Raw genomic sequence first — 19,514 nt, 5'->3', positions numbered from 1 at the left:
GCTAGGCACCATGCTAACAGCTAAAGAAACAAAGGCAAAAGACAGTCCCTGCCCTCCAAAAGCTTATAATCTAATGGATGCATATATATACATATGTGTGTGTAGGGTAGGTGATGTAAAACAAAAGATAGCAGTTATTTTTTAATTTAACCAAAGAAAACTAACTGTGTGGGTTTTTTTTTCTTTATGGTCAAGCTGTGATTCTTGCCATGAGAATATAAAGGGCAGCTTTGGCCTTTCTCAGTGTCCCAGCACTTAGGAGGAAGGCTGCACTTCACTAAATGCTTTTGGGGCGATGTCTCTTTGGAGTGACTCCCTCCTGCTCCAGCTCTGCCCTCTGGGGCCAGGCCAAACAAGCCTCACCCCTTTGCCACGTGACCTTTCTCTCTCCAGGCCACTTTGCTTGGAATTTGTACCAGTTTGCTAACGTGCCTTTTCAAACCCAGTCATTTGCCTAAGATGTCCGTCCAGATCACATTTCCCAGGCAAAGAAAAATGAGATGACTTTTACTCTCGTAGTTTATCCTAGAAATGATCCCTCAGGGTCTCTGATCTGGAATTTTTTCAGTGTTCTGAGAGCCAGGAGGACAAGGGTGGAATGAGGTTTTCTTGGCTGTGGGAAGGTGTTAGAACAGCTGGAGGAAGCCAAGGAAAACCTGTCAGATGGAGACGGGAACGTTGAAAGCCAAGAGTTCTTTGTCCGTCTCAGCTCTTCCATCTTACATTCCTCGTTTAAGAACCAAAATGGCCCTTGGGGACTTGGCAGGGGAGGTGAGTGAGATCTAGCATCAGCTAGGGCGTGGTATGCAGATCTCAGACTGCTGACCAGGGCCCTTCTTGGGGCCCTTCCAAGCTCTTCCTATCACTCACTATCTATGTGACCTTGGCAGACAGGTGGATAGGCAAAATGCAATTATTAAGTCCTTACCTTGTACCAAGCACTGAGCCAAGTGTTTGGAATACAAATGCAAGCAAAAAAAAAAAAATGTTGCCTGCCTTTGGGGAGTTCACATTCTAATAGAGAAAGACCGCATCTTAAAGGGAGCTGAAACAGTGAGGGACTAGGAGGGGGTGTCTAAAGAGACTGGGGCAGCCACATAGAGCCACAAGTTCAGATTAAAAAAAAACCAATTCTATGTATATGGTGTTTTACTCCTAAGAATGTATAGTTGCATGTCCCAGAAGTCACTAAATAATGTAGACTGTTTCTTTCAGTGATACCAGTACTAGACCTATACCTCAAAGAAAAAAGAGAAGGACCCATATGTACAGAAATACAGAGTGGCTCTTTTTGTGATGGCAAAGGACCAGAGACAAAGGGGGCACCCATCGATAGGGGAATGGCTGAACAAGTTATGGAGCGTGAACATCATGGAAGACAGCTGTTCCATAAGAAGTGATGAAGGGAACAGCTTCAGAGAATCCTTGGAAGAGTGGCACCGGGAGAACAGTTCCCCCAATGACAAAAACACTGTAAAGATAAACAACTTTGAAAGCATTAAGAACTCAGATCCAGGCACTGGCCACCCTGGATTTCAGAGAACTGAAGATGACGAAGCACGCTACCTACTGTCCATAAAGAGCTGGGGGACTTGGGGCACAGACATCTATGAGACACAGAGGTTTTGGACATTGCCAGTGCAGGAATTTATTTTGCTTGACTATGCCCATGTTACAAGGGTTTGGTTTTTCCTTTTCTTTTCCAATGGGGAGGGGGTGAGAGAAAAAATAGATTTTTGTTTATTGAAAAATATTAAAATTTAATTTAAAAAAGATTGTAAAGTTCCTCGCCAATTTGCTTATATTACTTCCTAAAGTCCCTAAAGATCGGAGTGCTCCGGTCAGCTTTCTAAGACAGTAAATTGCAGAGAAGGTGCTGACCTTAATCGATGGGACTTCTTTAAAGGAGAGCTCTGGATAGCAATGAAATTACAGATCCAGTCTCTAGCCCTACTCTCACCTGTCAACTACATTTGACCTGCCTCTTCTTGAAAACTTATTGTGTGCCCCAGGACATTGTAGGGTCCCAGTCCCATCCCAAATCATGAAGAATTTCCCATGATTACTCTACTTTTGAAGGGAGAGAGAAGAGATGTGATTTTATCTGGATGGGTTCCTGGTGTGGAAACTCCCCTCATTGATGTAGATTTGCAACTCATGAAACTTACTGCCTGAGGACACAGAGATTGCCTACATGGTCACGAAGTACATATATAACATAGGAAAAACTAAAACCCAAGTATCCTTGAATTTAAAGCTGACTCTCTATGCCACACTGCCTCCTGGATGCTCCAATCAAAATTCTGATAGCTCAAGTGCCCAATACAACAATAAAAACAGATGAGAAAAGTCTCCTTGGAGTTCTCTGTAATAGGTTTGATTCTGCACAGTGTTTTCTTCACAGAAGCCAAACAGATTGTGTTCTGACACAGTGGTCTCAATACATAAATGGGCAGGTTATACCGAGGTCACGTGCTACCCTCCAGGCTAAGTGGCCTGGCGATCAGCATCTTCCCTCGCCCCCCACTCCTTCCATGGATACTCACTCCATCATGGATGGTGGGATGGTGCAGCAGTCCTGGATGGCAGTCAGTGGGGAGGTCAGATGCGCCGTGTAGGAGGCTTCCACGACCTGCTTGTTTCGGTTTACCACGTCCAAGTAACGGTTGAACTTCTCTCGGATTTTTTTGGCTAGCTGTGAGAGAGATGTGGGAAAGTGAAAACAATCAGTCCATACGTCTCCATTCTTCTAACAAGTAATCAATCTGTGAACCATCTGGCTTTATGATAAACTTTCACTCGAACAAGCAAGACACACCTAGGTCCACCTGCCCACCACCTCTTTTCTCCATGATGTGGAGTGAAAATCACCCAAAGGGAAAACAGCTGAAACACCACAAGTCACAGAAGGCAGTTTATTATCCCCATTTCACAGATGGGATCCACCTCTGACCCATGCTGTCTGTATAACTCTGGGCAAGTCACATAATCTCTGGTGCACCAGGTGATTTTCTGTTTCAGAGAGGGTGCTAACTCCACTGAGAAGGGGACATTGCTCACCAGAGTGTTCTCTATTTCAACAGAATCACAGCTCCACTCCCTATTCTATATTTACAGATAAAGAAACTGAGACCGAGTTAAGTGACCTGGTCAGAGTCACACAGCTAGTAAGGTGGGATTTGAACCAGTTCTTCTTCCTCCCTGAAAGTCCAGTCCTCTACCCACCACCACAAGCTGCTCCCCTATAAGAACATCTGGACTGCTCTGTTATGGGTGCTTGTGTTCTGCACAGGCTAACCAGAAAACTACAAAGAAGACCCACCCACCAACTGCGAACTGAGAATGAGCGAAGGAAAAGCCTTTATGAAATGCCTACTGTGTGCCAGGAGCCAGGCTAAGAACTGGGGATACAAATACAGAAGCGACACCCCCTGACCTTAAAGTGGGGAAGAGGGGGAATACATGGCCAAAGAGAGTAATTTTATTTTAGAAAGTAATTGGGATGGTGAATTGACAAACACCTTCCACAGACAGTTAAAGTATACATTGATCACTTGCTGTGTGCCAGACGCTAGGCTAAATGTTAGAAACAGTAATTTAAAAAGGCCAAAAGATAGCCCCTACCTCAAGGGGCTTCCACTCTGAAGAGGAACACAGTACATAAAAGGGACGTGGAAAGTAGGGGGAGGGACGCAAGGCAGAAAATTTCAGAGAGACAGGAACGGAACCAAGAGTGAAGTGGATGCAGTAGTAGTGGCCGTGCAGCAGGGCTGGAGGAGAGGAGGACATGCCATATCAAGGCAAAAGAGGTGGGGAGACTAGGGAGGGCGATTATGACTATGGAGAGCTCGGTGTCCCAGGGACAGCAAGGGAGGAGGGAGAGGCTGAGGGCTTCAGCTGTGCTGTGGAGTTACAGGTTTATTAAGGAAGAACGTAGAAGACCGAAGGATGGTAAATTTACAGCGTCACAGAACCTTAGAGGTTACCCAGTCTGAGTCTTTCATTTTACAGATGAGGAAATGGAGGCAGAAAGCAGCTAAATTACTCATCCAAGATCACACAGGTGCCAAGAACCATGGCCAGGCTGCAAATCCGTATCCTATGCTTTTCTCATCATTTCATGCCTGGCCCTGAGATCTGCTCTTTGGTTCAAATTCCAGATTTCCTTCCCTAATTTATATCCTGCCTAAACTGAGATTCTGATTCATCTGCATTCCCTGAGAATACTCTGATTAAGAGAGGAATGTGTGGAAGGGGGAAGCCATCCTGGGCTGGTTAGAAAAGGCAACTGGTGGTGGGGGGTCACAGTGTGTAGAACGTCAGTCCTGGAATTGAGAAGACCTCAGTTCAAATCCAGCTTTAGACACACACCAGCTGTGTAATCTTGGGCAAGTCATTTAACCCCTATCTGCCTTAGTTTCCTCATCTGTAAAATGGAGATCATAATAATAGCACCCCCTTCCCAGGGTTGTTGTGAGGATCAACTGATATTTGTAAAGTACTGTGTAAACCTTCAAGGGACATATAAATGTTATAGTTATTGGGGCCCCTAGGGGGCGCAGCGGATAGAGCGCTGAGCCTGGAGTCAGGAAGACTCATCTTCCTGAGTTCAAATCCGGCCTCAGACACTTACTAGCTGTGTGACCCTGGGCAAGTCATTTAACCCTGTTTGCCTCAGTTTCCTCATCTGTAAAATGAGCCAGAGAAGGAAATGGCAAACCACTCTAGTATCTCCGCCGAGAAAACCCAAGATGAGGTCACCAAGAGTCAGACATGACTGAAATGACAACTGTTATTATCGTTGTATCTATGATTCTGTGGAAGCAGGGCTGGCGAGCAGGGGTCATTTCTGTTTTCAACAGAATCAGCCTCCTAGAAGCTAGTAAATGATGGTGAAATGGGCCCATAAAAACACATCTCCTTATATCCTATATGTATAAGCATATTCACAGGATTTATATGTTATATAATAAATGTATTATTATATAGATCTAATATGAAATAATTGTTATATATAATAAATTATACATGATATATAATTTACCCACCGTTACCAGACAGTTCTCTTTCTCTGTGCTCTAGAGCAGGGCTTCTTAACCTGAGGTCCACCTCAGGTCTGTGGACAGATTTAAGGGGATCCATGAACTTGGTCGGAGGAAAGCCTGCATCTTTATTGGCTTCCTTTGTCATCTAATCTATTTCCTGCACTTAGAGATAGGATTCTTTGAAGGGCTCACCAGCTTCACCAGCCTGCAACCGGAGGGCTCCAGGACACAGAAACACGGGGAAGAACTCCCCCTCCTTCCCCATTTTACTGCTCAGAATGAATGCTGAAACGTTTTACTTGACTACCCAGTATAATGAGTCAAGTCCCTGTTCTGGCTTCTGATTAAAGTTTTGGGGTTTTTGTTATTGTTGCTGAAGCGGGCCTCTTTAAAAAAAAACAACAACAAAAAGAAAAAACCCTTTCCCTTCTCCTCTGCAAATGAATAAATAAGAAAAAACCAAACTGGAAACAAATTTGTATGGTGAGAAGGCTCCATTCACCTGTGAGGTTGTCAGGCCCAGTAAACGAATGTCTTTGCTAACTATTGAGAGCAGCTCCCTTCATCATGATTGACTTTTGACCAGGAATAATGGGGTCCGATTGGCGAGAGCAGCCCAGTGTTTCCCTCCATCATTCCCATCAAACACAAGAGCTCAATTCCACGTCTCCGAGGGCTCTGTTTGTTAATAGAATGTTGTGCCAGAGAAATGACTTATAGAATTATAGCTAATTGGTTGTGGAGAATGATTTATTACCAGCACACCAGAGGATTGCTAATCATTTCCATCAGGTCTATGCATCTACCCAGCAGTGGGCAGGCTGATAACAAGAGGCGGAATCAGAGGAACTTGCATTTCTGCAGGGAAGACAACATTTAAATGCGATTTTGCTCCGATTGCTTTCTTCAGGTTTCTAAGTGTCCCCTGAATCAGCTCTCTGAGGAACACAGATTTGGAACTAGAAAGCACCTTAGAGGTCATGGAGTCAAACCCCCTTACTTTATAGGAGTGAAAACTGAGGACCAGATTGCTCATGTGACTAGCTCAGGGTCATACAGCCATCAAAGCCTCTGGGGTAATATTTGAATTCAGGTCTTCCTTACTCCAAGCCCAGCCCTGAATCCACTCACTAAACCATCTAGCTGTCTCCAAGGTTCTCAGTTTTGCTAAAAATGTCAAACATGTATGCTCACATGGAGAGAGAGAGAGAGAGAAAGAGAGAGAGAGAGACAGAGACAGAGACAGAGAGACAGAGAGACAGAGACAGACAGAGATAGATGGGGGGTAGAGAGGGAGAGGGAGACAGAGAAGAAACATGCCTAAATGCTTCCTACCTGTTTTGACATCACAGGTATAAAGTATAAATGAATATGTAATTTTATACAGCCTTGCCCAAACTGCTTTCTATGGTTTCAAAGGAAATGTCATTTACTTAATGAATGAATGTGATAGCCAAGAAACACCTCTAGGTTTGGAGGTTCAGCTTTCCAGGGACAGGTGGTCTTTGCTCTCTCCTTCTCATGGAAGCTGATGAGATCACCATGAAGAGTACACAGGAGGAGAAGCAAAGAAGGCCCTTTCTGGAATCTACAAGGAATCTCTCCCTCTAGAAAATTTCATCTCTCATGAAACTTTGATGAGTAGGGTGCTTCTAGAGCATGAAATCAGAGGCCCAAACCCACACCTGAGCAAGAACCCTGGGGGGGTGGGGCGCTCCACCTAGGCTCAGAAACAGCCGATCCTCTTCAATGTCTTTGAGCTGATTCGTGGGGTGATGAGATGAAGAATGAGAAGAGTGGTGTAGCCATAGCTATTAGTGCTTAAAACTGAACTAAGGCTTTTGGAAACAGCCATATGCAGCAACTCACTTGTGTTTCTGTTTCCTGAATCAAATAAACTGCTTGGCCCACATTATTAAATGCCTTTTGGCCAACTGACCATCATGGCTCCCTGCCCAGAGGCCCCTCTGGGCTCAGATACATCCTGGTCTCTGTGACCTGACTCTGTGTCCTCTGCCTCCTCCATTCTCTGGTGGCCTCTCTTGGCTGCCTGTCCTCATGCCCTTCAGAGCCTCCACTTCAGCCTTCCCTTTGGGATAGGGGGTGGCTGCACCACAGAAAGACCCTTCTCTTTGCTGCATTGGCCCGTCTGCTTTTTCTATGAGGGAGGCCCTTTAAGTCCCAGCAGCAGACCACCTCAGGGAATCAGCGTTCCACCAAAAACTGAAGACAAAGAAATGTCTTGGTAGTTCTTCCTGTGCTGGGATTTCTCATTTCAGGTCTTCCTCTTTGTAAACCCCACACCAAAATGGCCCTAAATCATGACTCCATCCTTCCTGACTGGTCTTTTATTCATACTACTCTAATTTCTTTTCTTCAAAGCCAACTCAGGATGCCACCTCCAGGAAGCCACTCCTGACCTGCCTCTCCCCAGGTAAAGCACTACTCTCTCTCTGTCTCTCTCTGTCTCTGTCTCTCTCTCTCTGTCTCCTTCTCTCTGTCTCTCTCTCTGTCTCCTCTGTCTCTCTCTTTCTGTCTCCTCTGTCTCTCTCTCTGTCTCCTCTCCCTCTCTTTCTCTCTCTGTCTCCTCTGTCTCTCTTTGTCTCCTCTGTCTGTCTGTCTCTGCCTCTCTCTCTCTCTCTCTCTGTACGTGTCTCTGTGTCTCTCTGTGTGTGTGTCTCTCCCTTTCCCCATCTGTCTGTCTGTCTCCTTCTCTCTGTCTGTCTGTCTGTCTCTCTCTCTCTCTGTCTCGCTCTCTCTCCTCTCTCTCCCTCTCTCTCTCTCTGTACGTGTCTCTGTGTCTCTGTGTGTGTGTGTCTCTCTCTCCCCATCTGTCTGTCTCCTTCTCTCTGTCTGTCTGTCTGTCTCTCTCTCTCTGTACATGTCTCTGTGTCTCTCTGTGTGTGTGTCTCTCCCTCTCCCCATCTGTCTGTCTGTCTCCTCTCTGTCTGTCTGTCTCTCTCTCTCTGTACATGTCTCTGTGTCTCTGTGTGTGTGTGTGTGTCTCTCCCTCTCCCCATCTGTCTGTCTGTCTCTCTCCTCAACCCCAAATTTTTGATACTACTTTTACTGGACCCAAACTCTGCAATCATCTCTCTTTCCCTTGGATCACAGCTCACAGGATTAAAAGCTGGCCTAGCTCTGATGTTTTAGAGGTGAAGAAACTGAGATACCCAGAGGTCGGGCGATTTGCCCTCATGCCTCAGCCACGTTCTCACTTTGGAACTTTCTTTAGCTACTGAGGCCTCCTTAGCCTGGAACTCTCACCCGTTGTAACTTCCCTCCACCATGATGGCCCCCTTCTCCCACTGTGTGTCCTCTCAAGGCTACCACTTTGGGAACGGCCCTGGCCAGCCAATTTTCAAACCCCTCCTGGCTCTGCTGTGGACTTTCTGGATTTCCATACCATGCCCCCAAAGACTATGACCCTCCTCCCACTTTTTAGTTTCCTTTTGTGAGTGATTTTCCCCAATTAGAACGTAAGCTCCTTGAAGGCAGATTGTCTTAAAATTTTGCGGTTGTTTAGTCGTTTTTCAGGTGTGTCCAACTCTTTATGGCTTCATTTGGAATTTTCTTGACAAAGATACTGGAGTGGTTTGCCATTTCCTTCTCCAGCTCATTTTACAGATGAGGAAACTGAGGCAAACACAGTGAAGTGAGTTGCCCAGGGTCACACAGCTAGGAAGCATCTGAGGCCAGATTTGGACTCAGGAAGATGTCCTAAAATTACACAAGCTTAAAATTACACTAAGACTGTTCCAGCAACCCTGATATAGAAGTGCAGCTGGACAGGCGGTCAGAGGCATTTTCTGAGTCTTAAATGATCCTTCTTTATATATGATTTAATAGAATTACAGCCATCGCTCTGGACATGGCAGCTGTAAACCAGCATGTATTCACAACAGCACTCTTTCTGAAACACACACACATACACAAATACACAACATACAAACATACACACATATGTAATCACACCAAAGCACACATATGCACCAAAAATATACACGCACAGATACAACGATACATACAAATACACAAACATACTAATATACACAAATATACAAACACACAGCACACAAATACATACACACAAAAACACAACATACAAATATACATACATAGACCAATACACACATACAGACCAAAACCACACATACACATCAAAATTTACTCACACATACACATGTATGTGCTAATACACACAAATACACAATATCCAAATACACAGCACACAAATACATGCACAAAAGCACGCACATGTGAACAACTGGAATCAAAACCACAAAGCCCTCGGCACGAGGCCTGCCTCTGAAGCGCCCTGGCTGTGTGACCCTGGGTGAGTCACTCCCGGAGTCTCTCTAGAACTCTGAACTGAAGAAAAATGCCAGGATTCTCCCGGCAAAGACAGAATTGCCCGGTGCCCTAAATGAATGAACTGTTAGGTTCAGTTCTTCTCCCTGCATATTCACAGCAGCTCTCTCTCTCTGTCGCATGAACTGTATTTCTCTGATTTCCTTGGGGGTATAAACCCCAAAATGGAATCAAGAATATTAAAAATTTAGTGACTCTTCTGGCAAATGCGCCATAAACAGCACATTCGCCTGCCTGTCAACCTTCTACAACAACGGTGAAGTACTGGACTGAGGGCAGACTGAAGGTCAGAAGGCCCTGGGCTCGAGGGCTGCCTCTGACATACCTGGCTGTGAGACCCTGGGCAAGCCTTTCCATCTCTCAGAGTCCTGGGTAACACTCTAAGGTAGGAAGTACATGGAAATGGCCAATGTGCGTCGCTGGAAAGAGTTTCCAGACAATAGTGTGCATTATTGTTGTCTGCCCTGATAAAATCCCAGGTCTGGAGTGTATGTGTGTGTGCATGCCAGCAGACATGTGCACATGTATATACGCTCACACACATGTACAGTATATGTACATTCATGTGTACACACATGGGCATAAAAATTCTACAAAGCAGGTCATGAAAATTGTTAGAAAGGGGAATTAATACAAAGAAAAAACAAATCCATGACCTTTCGGGTAGAGTTTGCTGAAGCAGACACTAAATGTAGATTACACCTCAGTCCATCCTACCCAGTGTAACAAAGGAAATTCTGGAGACAAAGCTCCAGAGAGGAGGTGGAGAGCCAGACCCACGGCCCTCCCCAGCACAATTAAAAATACTTTTCTTGCCAGGCTCAACTTTTCATCTCCTCCAGTCCCTTTATCCTTCTCCCTTCTGCCCCTGAGGTGTGTCTGCATGCTGATGAGACAAGGATTCAAACGAGGTTGTCATCTTTGGGGCTGTTCAAGGGCCGGCCGCAGCCTCCGGTCAGAGGTCAGATGCAGGCAGGTAGGGAGCACACAGGCATCCATTCCCCAGGGGAACCGAGGCGAGCAGGTCATCATCTCCAATGACATCGTTTCATCCCAACATCAGTGGCCTTCTCCCTCGGTGAATTTTGTCTTCCTTAATTTTCCCATAGACATTTCCCCCATTTGCATACCTCCCAGAAGCCTTTATTTTCCAAAACCTTTTTTATTTCCTCTTCAGCTTTCCATTTCAGGAGGCTAATGGGGGCCCGGAGGAGGGAGTCCATGGAGGAGGGGGTCTCCAGAAGGTACAAACAGAAAACCTCAAGTACACACCTTATTTATGGCTGTTTTCTAAGCCCAAGAGTGGAAGGAACCTTCAATGCTATGAAAATCATTATTTAAAATATGTCACAATGCAACTGACAGGCCCAGGCAATGAAGCCACCTTACCCAAAGGGCCCAAGGATTCAGAGGAAAAATACCTCTTGAATGCAAAGGAGTTAGTGCTTAACATCCACAACCTTTAGAGCATGGTAAGAATTCAACAAACACTTCCTCTCTCCCTCAACTCCCCTTGCTGCCTTCTGATTCAACATCAGACCTTTGTGTTTGTTGACATTTTTCAGGGTATTTTATGTAAAAGTGGATGACATTGGCCTTGTAACTGTAGTTGTAATTTCTCCTTCTTCTGAATAAATAAATCTGTCTCTGTGTGTCTCTGCCCCCCCTCTCTCTCACTCTCACTCTCTCTCTCTCCTCTATCTCTGTCCTTGTGTCTCTAAGTTTAAATCTGAAGGGCCATCATAGGGAAGGATTAGTTTTGTTCTCCTTGGCCCTCGAGGGCAGAGAGAATGAGAAGCAAAGACAAAAAGAAGGAAACAGGCATAACTGAAGGGAAAAAAAAACAAAAAACTTCCTAAAAATGATAAAGAGCAGCTTCGGGAAGCAGAAGAACCTTTCAGAAGAGGCCTTTGAGCAAAGAGTTGCCCAGAAAACCTGAAAGCTGGAACGTTGAGGTCCCTTAGTCGAGCTTTCAGAGTTTACTACTGCCCTAAGACTTTTGGGACACCCCCCGAGAAGTCTAAGTGCTTAGTAACAACATCAGGGCACTAAATAAATGAAGGCTCTTACTAAGCTACTGAAGCTTGTTGTGAGGACAGAGGTCTGGCCTTGGAGCCCGGGGTTCCATTTCTGGCCATGTGACCCCGGACAAGAGGCTTAGAGTTAGCAAACTCCTAAGATTGTAAGCTGGAGAGAAGGGCAGAGGAAGTTTGGGGTACAGGTTCTATCACACCTCCTCTTTAAGATCATAGATTAAGCCTAGATCTCTGAGGTCATCTGATCCAACCCCCTTAGCTTACAAGGGAGGCAGGGTGTCCGGGGTCACCCATCTGGTGAGCATCAAAGATCTAAAAGAGACCTGGCCAAGGTCATACAGAGGGAGAAGAGGCAGAGCTGGGAGGTGGACCCCGGTCCACACACACACACTCCTCGCCTTCGGAGCTGAAGGGAGAATCTCCACCTCCCGACTCCTCGCCCAGGGCCTTTTCTGGGACGCAGCCGGCCCCAGGATCTGCCACCCTCAAAGGAAGCCAAGCATCCCGGCGGGGCGAAGTCATGTCCCAGGCATGCCGCTGCCTGGCCCAGCTCGACTGAGACGGGGCTGCAACCTGATGACAGGCAGGCTGCAGGTGGACAGGCATGATTTATGGTCGCAGGCAGCTTGGGACGGCAGCGGATTTTCCCTTCCCAGCTTCGCTGTCACATATTCCGGAGGAGTGCGAGGGGGAGCTCCGTTGCTGGGCAGCAGCGATTCCAGGGGAGGAGCAGGATGGAAAAAACAGAAGGCAAGTGCTGACACGCCAGAGAGGTGGAAAGGGGGGTCAAGGGCTGGGCCCAAGGCACCTCCTTTTGGGCCCCAACAGGCTCGCACGAACGTCTGGGGGTGGGAGCGCACCTTTCTCTAGGTCATAGAAATATCACCCCGAAGGCAGGAGGGGGCTCAGAGCAGATCTGTGCCAGCTGTCATTTTACAGATGAGGAAACTGAGTCCAGGGTGGTCAGGTGACCTGCTCAAGGGCACACAAGTGGTAGGCTAAAGTCCTGAGCTCTGTTACAGATAACTGGAGCGATCCCAAAGCCGGGCCCCTCTGTTTATCCTCTGACCTTGAGAGTGAGGTGTGTGTGTGTGTGTGTGTGTGGTGTGTGGGGGGTGTGAGTTCACACAGTTTGTAAGTATCTGAGGCTAAGATGGACCTCAGGTGAAATCAGAACTCCCTGACTTCTAGACCCAGTGCTCTATTCACCTGGTTGTGATAGCGTCCTCTTCCCTGGTGGTTTTTAAGCAACAGTGGATGACAGCTTGTCCAGGGCCTTCTTGGCCAGGTGAGGATGCACCAAGATGGTCTCTGAGTGCTTTTCCAACACAGAATCTTTTGATTTTTTAAAAATTTGCATTTTGTTGTTATACCAAGTTCTGCATGACCTCCTAACACACCCCAGCCGAAGCAGATGGAAGCTGGGCCAGTGTGCGGCCTACAGGACGGGCCTCATTTGGGATGAACTTCCAGCCTTGGCATCTGACGTTTGGTCAGTCTCACTCTACGGGCCCCATGAGACGAAGAGGGCTGTTCCAACCAGGGACAGCTGGCAACACACTGAATACCACCTGCTGTCAATGCTACCCCCAGCCCTGCGCTTGGTACACCTTGGGTCACAGCAGCACCACTGACAACATTATTCTTTGAGAACTCATGGCCCCTTGCATCCTATTGCTGGCCTTTTCAATGGGGAGGGGAGGGGCTGGAGGAAGGGAGAGAATTTGGAGCTCAAAATGTTAAAAATGATCAATTTAAAAAAGAACAAAGTGCAAAGACCACTGGACTTTGAGTCTGAAGACTCAGGTTGTGACGCTGGACGCCTGTGTGACCTCAGGCAAAAGCCCTAAACTCTCTAAGCCTCCGTTTCCTCCCCTGTAAAATGAAGAGGATTGGACTAAATGACCTCAAAGCTCGCTCCTGTCCCCGAATCTGGGGTCATCTGCTTTTGCAGAACAAGTAAAACACAGCAGGTATAGGTGAGCATGTGATAACTTACATTCCTATGTGGACTTTTTTTTTTTTAGCATGAGAAGTCAATAAAGTGCTGTAAATTTCAGCAATGATAAGAATACCCACACTAATGAGCTCACAGATTGACTGAAATATTTATCACATGAAGAGAGGATCAGGAAAATCTCATCCAACTCTAAAATCCTATGAAAACAGAGACACCTAGAATGCAGAAGGGTCTCAGAGGCCACTCAGGGCAACCCTTATCTAAGGACTCCACAAGTCACTGAGAAATGCTCTTCCCCATCTGCCCAGGCAGGAGAAAAGCCCAGCCTCTCAGTACTAAATCGGATACGTGCAGAGAAACATTGATAAAGTTCAACAGATACCAGCAGTCCTGCCTTGCTCCTCTGCGATACTCCAAGGTCTTTCCATGTGCTATTTCCTTGAGTATGCTGGTAGGACATCGGGTCACCAATTTAGAGCTAGAGGGATCCTTAGAGAGTAGCTAAGCCAACCATTCCTTATAATAGATGAGAAAACACAATCCCTACAGGTTGTGACTTGTCCAAGGTCACCCCAAATACAAGTGTCTTTAGAGGGATTTGGACCCAGAAAATCTTCATTGATTCTAATGACGACATGTGAGGGGCAAGTTAAAAAATGCTTCTAATTACAAATAATGAGAGAAATGCAAATTACAACAATAAAACTGTGAATCTCTCTGATGCGCAGGTTGCTTTTCTTTCTAAATTCAACATCTAAGTTTCAAAGCTATCCTGCTTGTCTGTGATTCTTTCTGGCTTGCCTTTGGTTCCCTCTGGGAATTTAAAAAAAAATGCTTTGAGGACTCTCTTTTCATTTGCTTTCTTTTTTTCTTTTTCTTTTCTTTTTTTTTTTTTGCAACTCTGTGTCTACTCCCCTTTTTTCTTCCATACCTCTTCCCCTCCTCATTGGAAAGAAAGAAAAACCAAACCCTTGTAACAGATAAACACAATTAAGAAACACTAATTCCCCACTTGGGCCATGTCTGTAAATGTATGTCCTATTCTGTACCCTGAGTCCATCACCTCTCTGTCAGGAGATAGGTGGCATGTATCATCACTCAGTCTCCTGGAATCATGGTCTTGATCAGAATATTTTAGAATGTTATTGTATAAATTGTTCTCTGAGCACTGCTCACCTCATTCTGCATCAATTCATATGGATCCTGCCAGATTCCCCTGAAACAGTCATTTTTATCATTTACTATCAATATTCTGTTATATTCCTATGCCATTTTTTCAGCCGTTGTGAAATTGATGGACACTTCTAGTTTCGAGTTCTTTGCTACCACAAAGAGTTGCTAGGAATGTTGTTTTCCTCTTTCTTTAGTCTCTTTAGGCCTAGTAGGATTATCACTGAGTCAACCAGTTTGGGGCATAATTCCAAATTGCCTTCCACATTGGCTGAACCAATTGGATTGGCCCCACCGAGGGCACACCCATGTGTCTGTTTTCCTGGGTTCTCTCCAACAATTGTCATTTGTCTTCACTGCCTTCTTTGCCAATCTGATAGGTGGAGGGTGGAACCTCAGGTTCTAGTCTCTTTTTCTGTTCTATGTATATGGAAACAGTCATTTTATTTGGTGTTGGTTAAATTCAGATTTTTTAAAAATCTGAGCTGAGGATAAGGGAATTGAAGATTAATCATTTGATGCTAGAGCAAAAAACATAAGTATAGAGTAGATAAGTTTTCTTCTCTGTGTATTAATACTCATTAAGTACTTTAGTCAGAGCAAATATGGAGGGACCAAAAGAAGCATTTGGGGAAGGTGGGGTATAGTTATTCACTGGAGAGAATTGTAAATCCTGCTTAAAATCAAGGCATTTAATCCAATTTAAAAATTGACCAAGCTCACAGAGTAAAATGGCAGAATTAGGGCATAAACTCAATTCTTTCTGACTCCAATCCTAGTCCCTTTTCCATACATCCATCAATCAACAAACATTTATAATGGACTCTGACCTCCAATAAACCAGGCACTATGCAAGGTGCCAGGGAGAGAAAGACAGGGATGAATAGTGCTTTCCTTATGGGAACTCAGGCTCAGGAAGTAGGCAAAACATACATAGATAATCCATACAAGCAGGGCTGGGGGGGGGGGGAAGGAGAGACATGATGGGCTGGGAAGACCCAAAAAGGCTTCATGAAGAAGGTGGCATTTGATCTGAATGCTGTAGAAAACCAGATATTTGGTGAGGTGGTTTCTTAATAGTTATCTTGTTGATGAGAGATGCTGGAATAAACACAAAATCTGTCCTTCCTCAATCTTTTTAACACACCTTTCTGTGGCAAGAAGTTACAAATAAGAATTCTGAGAATGGAAGTCCTCCCACCTGATTTTTTTTCCCTCTAAAATCTTTTTTCTTTCTCATCCTGGACAATAATATCATTAAATGGTCCTCCAAACAAAACCTTAAAGTATAACCCTAACTCAAAAGAGTACTGACTCTCCTGCCTCTGGAATTCATTAATACATATTCCATATATTGGTTAACAAGGTCAATTGGAGTACAAGACATTCTCCCATTTTTTCTATTATATAGAGGTAGTCTGGGAACATCAGAAGAAAAGCAAATTATCGGTGGGATAAGGAATTCTTCAATGATGGTCTCTCATCTCCTCCTTCACTGATCCCAACCCCATCGCACCATTTCAACTAAGGAAACAAACACAACAGAAGGAGAAAGAGCTTGAGAAAAGATGAGCTGGTCAGCGGCAGACACACTGGAGCGTTCTCATTGTCTGACCTTGGAAGGTCTATGGGACAGCATCTGAGGGGGTGGATTACATGGCCTCTGATGGCCCTTCTATGTCTAGTCCAGAATCTCCTGATGTAATTCAAGAATTCTTTTTTTTCTTTTTTTGGTTAAGTGACTTGCCCAGGGTCACACAGCTAGTAAGTGTTACGTGTCTGAGGCCGGATTTGAACTCAGCTCCTCCTGAATCCAGGGCCGGTTCTCTACCCACTGCACCACCTAGCTGCCCCAATTCAAGGATTCTTAACTTGAAGTCCATGAACTTGATTTAAAAAAAAAAAACTCTGATGACATTGATAAATTATTTTTAAAAAGAGTTTGATAAAAGAAATGGATAGAATAGCCTCTTTTGTAAACCTATATATCTTATTTTCTATATTTAAAAACATGATGCTGAGAAGTGACCCATAGGCTGCCCAAGAGCTCCATAACACAAATGCTCTAGTCAAAGCATCCTTCTTGCCTGCAACACAAAGATGATGCTAAGAGAAGGGACGTTCCAGGGGGCAGTTAGTCCCAAGGGAACACTACTTTGAAAAGATAACAGGACAAATGATACTGTTGGTAGGCCTGGAGCAGGAGGGAATGCTTATGAACTGTATGGTTTTGTGTTGTGGCACCATGTAGGTGAAAGCCTGGCCACTCCTGCAGGCAGGCTCCACCTCTAAGAAATCAAAAGCCCAGAGACTCAAGCTGGAACAGATTCTTGAGATCAGAGCTCAATTCCCCCACTTTAGAGAGGAGGAGACAGGCTCAGACAAGTTAAATGAATTGACAAGGTGACCCAGAATCTAACTGCAGATCCAGAGTTCTACACCATCCACACGATATCTTACTTTGAAAGCTCTGCGTGTGTGCGTGTGTGTACTCTGACAAATTATTACACTTTTAAAAAAAAATAGATGCAACTATTTAGGAGAAACCTGTTATTTTTTCCCCCTAAAGATTAAGAAATTTCTGCTGCATAAAAATGTAAAGCATCTTGGCAGCTAAAGATGTCCCAAGGCAACATGAGGAGTGAAGAGACCACTGGCTTAGAGATGAGGAGCTGTGGTCAGAACCCAATTCTGAAACAGTAACACTGTTAGGACTCAGGTAAGTCCATTTCTTCATCTGTAAAATGAGGAAGTGGGAGAAGGTAACTTGAAAGGGCCTTCCCTTCCTATGAAACTAGTACGTCACAAACATGCTGCCCTTTGGAAGGAAGGATGGGTACATTGGGGCCAGGAGGTCTCCTTTTAGTCTAAAGAAACCCAGGCATCGCCCAAACAGCTTAGGAGCTGAAGGTAGTGGGGCTACAGCACAGGAATTTGGAGCATTTTCTCTCTGGGAGGCTTGCAGCAAAGCTGGATTGGACACGGGGAGGACTGAGCTTACGAGGGCTATAGTTTGGTTGGGTTGGAACCCAGAGTGTGTGTGAAGGAGAATCGTATGTCATCTGCCTTGAAAGACAGGCTGGAGCCAGCCTGTAAAGAGCTTTAAAAACCATCCACAGCAACGTGACTTTGTTCTCGAGGGAGTAAGGAGTCACCCCAACTTCTTGAACAGAAAGTGAACAGGTCAGAGCTGTGCTTTAGGAACATCAACTGGGGTGGATTCAGGTGGAAATGCCTAGGTGTGGGGGATCAGTTATGGAAAGAGAGGATCGTAGGCTTGGATCTGGGTGGGATCTTAGAGATCAGCTAATCCAACCACATTATTTTACTTTTGAGGAAACAGAGGCCCATCAAGGTAGAGACCACAAAACGGGACATAAAAAGGATTTGAACCCGGGCGCTCTGACACCCAGTGCAGCTCTCCTTCCACAGCCTGCTATGGAACATGGTGGCAGGCGTGGGAGAAGATATAAAGATGAACTGGGCCTGATCAGAAGGACCCAACCCACTGGGAAGGAACAACAACCCATCAAAGAGCCTTGGAGGGCTTACAACGCCAGTCGCTGTCCTAAGCTCAGGGGTAAAAAGAAAGACAAAAATCTGACCTCGAGGAGCTGATCTTCAAGTTTAGGAGAAAACACGCAAATCACTACATAAAATATACCCAGCATAAGATTAAGGTGCTAAGAGAAGCTGGGAGGGGGAAGAAACAGACGAATTCTGGGGAATAGCTTAGAAAGCAGCAAATCACCGAAGAGAGCTTGCTCGGGATGTGGGTGGGAAACATCCCAACCACCTCCTCCAGGGCCTGTTAGAAGCAATCACCACCAAATGCAAGGCTCCCATGTGGATCCCACCCAGGCCAAAGGACCAGGCTCTTTGCCTCCAACCACAACAATCTCATTCCATCTTTCCCTAAAACTTTTCTGTGTGTTCCTCTGCCAAGATGCATCAGCGAGCAGTCCCCAAGTCCCAGTTGGGGTTGGGAAGCGCTCTTCATTCCCTGTCTGATGACAGGGGGGATTGCAAGCAGAAGATCTGGAGCAGGTCTGGTCTCTCTCAGCCGTTAGTTTCCCTAGGATACGACACCAGCCGCCTTCCCCAAGAGATCTGTGAGATGGCAAGCCTGACATGGTAGTCGGTTTATATAAGAGTGACACTTCCTGACCCCTCTCAGAAGCACCAAGATGAAAGTTGCTGCTTGTAGAATTGCTTGAGGCATCTTGAGAAGCATCCATCATGAGAAGAGGCCTAGGACAGACACCCACCAGCCCAGAGCTTGGAATGTAAATAAGCAAGGACTTCATCAAACTCCCCCCTCTCTCCCTGGCACTCCATGCGTGGTAGCCCAGAAACACATACGCACATGCACATGTGCGCGCGCGCACACACACACACACACACACACACACACACACACACACACACTCACACACACACATTTCTCAGGGCCCCCAAGCTTGGGGGGGCTAGAGCCTGGGACTTGAGTCAGGAAGAGCTGGGTTAAATTCCCCTCCCCAGATGCTCACTAGCTGTGTGGACCCTGGCTAAGTCCTTTAATTTCTGTAAGCCTCAGTTTCCTCATCTATAAAATGCAGAAGTCAACCCTGATGACCTCAAAACTCTAAATCTATAATCCTATCATCCAAAATGAATTAAAGGGTCCTTGGTGTTAAAGTAGGGGCACAGTGATAGTATGGGACTTGGAGTCGGGAAGACCTGAGTTAGAATCCTGCCTCAGGCACTTGCTTCCTAGCTGTGTGGTTCTAGGCAAGTCATTTAACTCTGTCTCAGTTTCCTCATCTGCAAAATGAGGAGGCAAAAAAGCACGTACTTCACAGGGTTATTATGAGAATCCAATGAGCTGGCGTCTGTACAGTGCCTGGCCAACTTAAAGCGCTATATGAGTTCTAGCTATTATTATGAAGGAAA

At 45.5% G+C, this 19,514-nt stretch overlaps 1 protein-coding gene across 2 annotated transcripts in view; it reads right to left on the bottom strand.

The window, feature by feature from the left end:
• Positions 1 to 19,514, bottom strand: part of CACHD1 (cache domain containing 1) — a 244,897-nt gene that overhangs the window by 106,744 nt on the left and 118,639 nt on the right. For both annotated transcript variants that reach the window (XM_020993119.2, XM_020993120.2), the window contains exon 3: positions 2,547 to 2,695. In XM_020993119.2, coding sequence (XP_020848778.1) covers positions 2,547 to 2,695 — 149 coding nt within the window. The remainder of the gene's footprint in view (positions 1 to 2,546; positions 2,696 to 19,514) is intronic.

Source organism: Phascolarctos cinereus, unplaced genomic scaffold (genome assembly GCF_003287225.1).
Source record: "Phascolarctos cinereus isolate Bilbo 61053 unplaced genomic scaffold, phaCin_HiC Scaffold_5;HRSCAF=322, whole genome shotgun sequence".
Lineage (NCBI taxonomy): Eukaryota > Metazoa > Chordata > Mammalia > Diprotodontia > Phascolarctidae > Phascolarctos > Phascolarctos cinereus.
The sequence above is the reverse complement of the archived record's forward strand: the minus strand, read 5'-3'. Positions and strand labels throughout refer to the sequence as shown.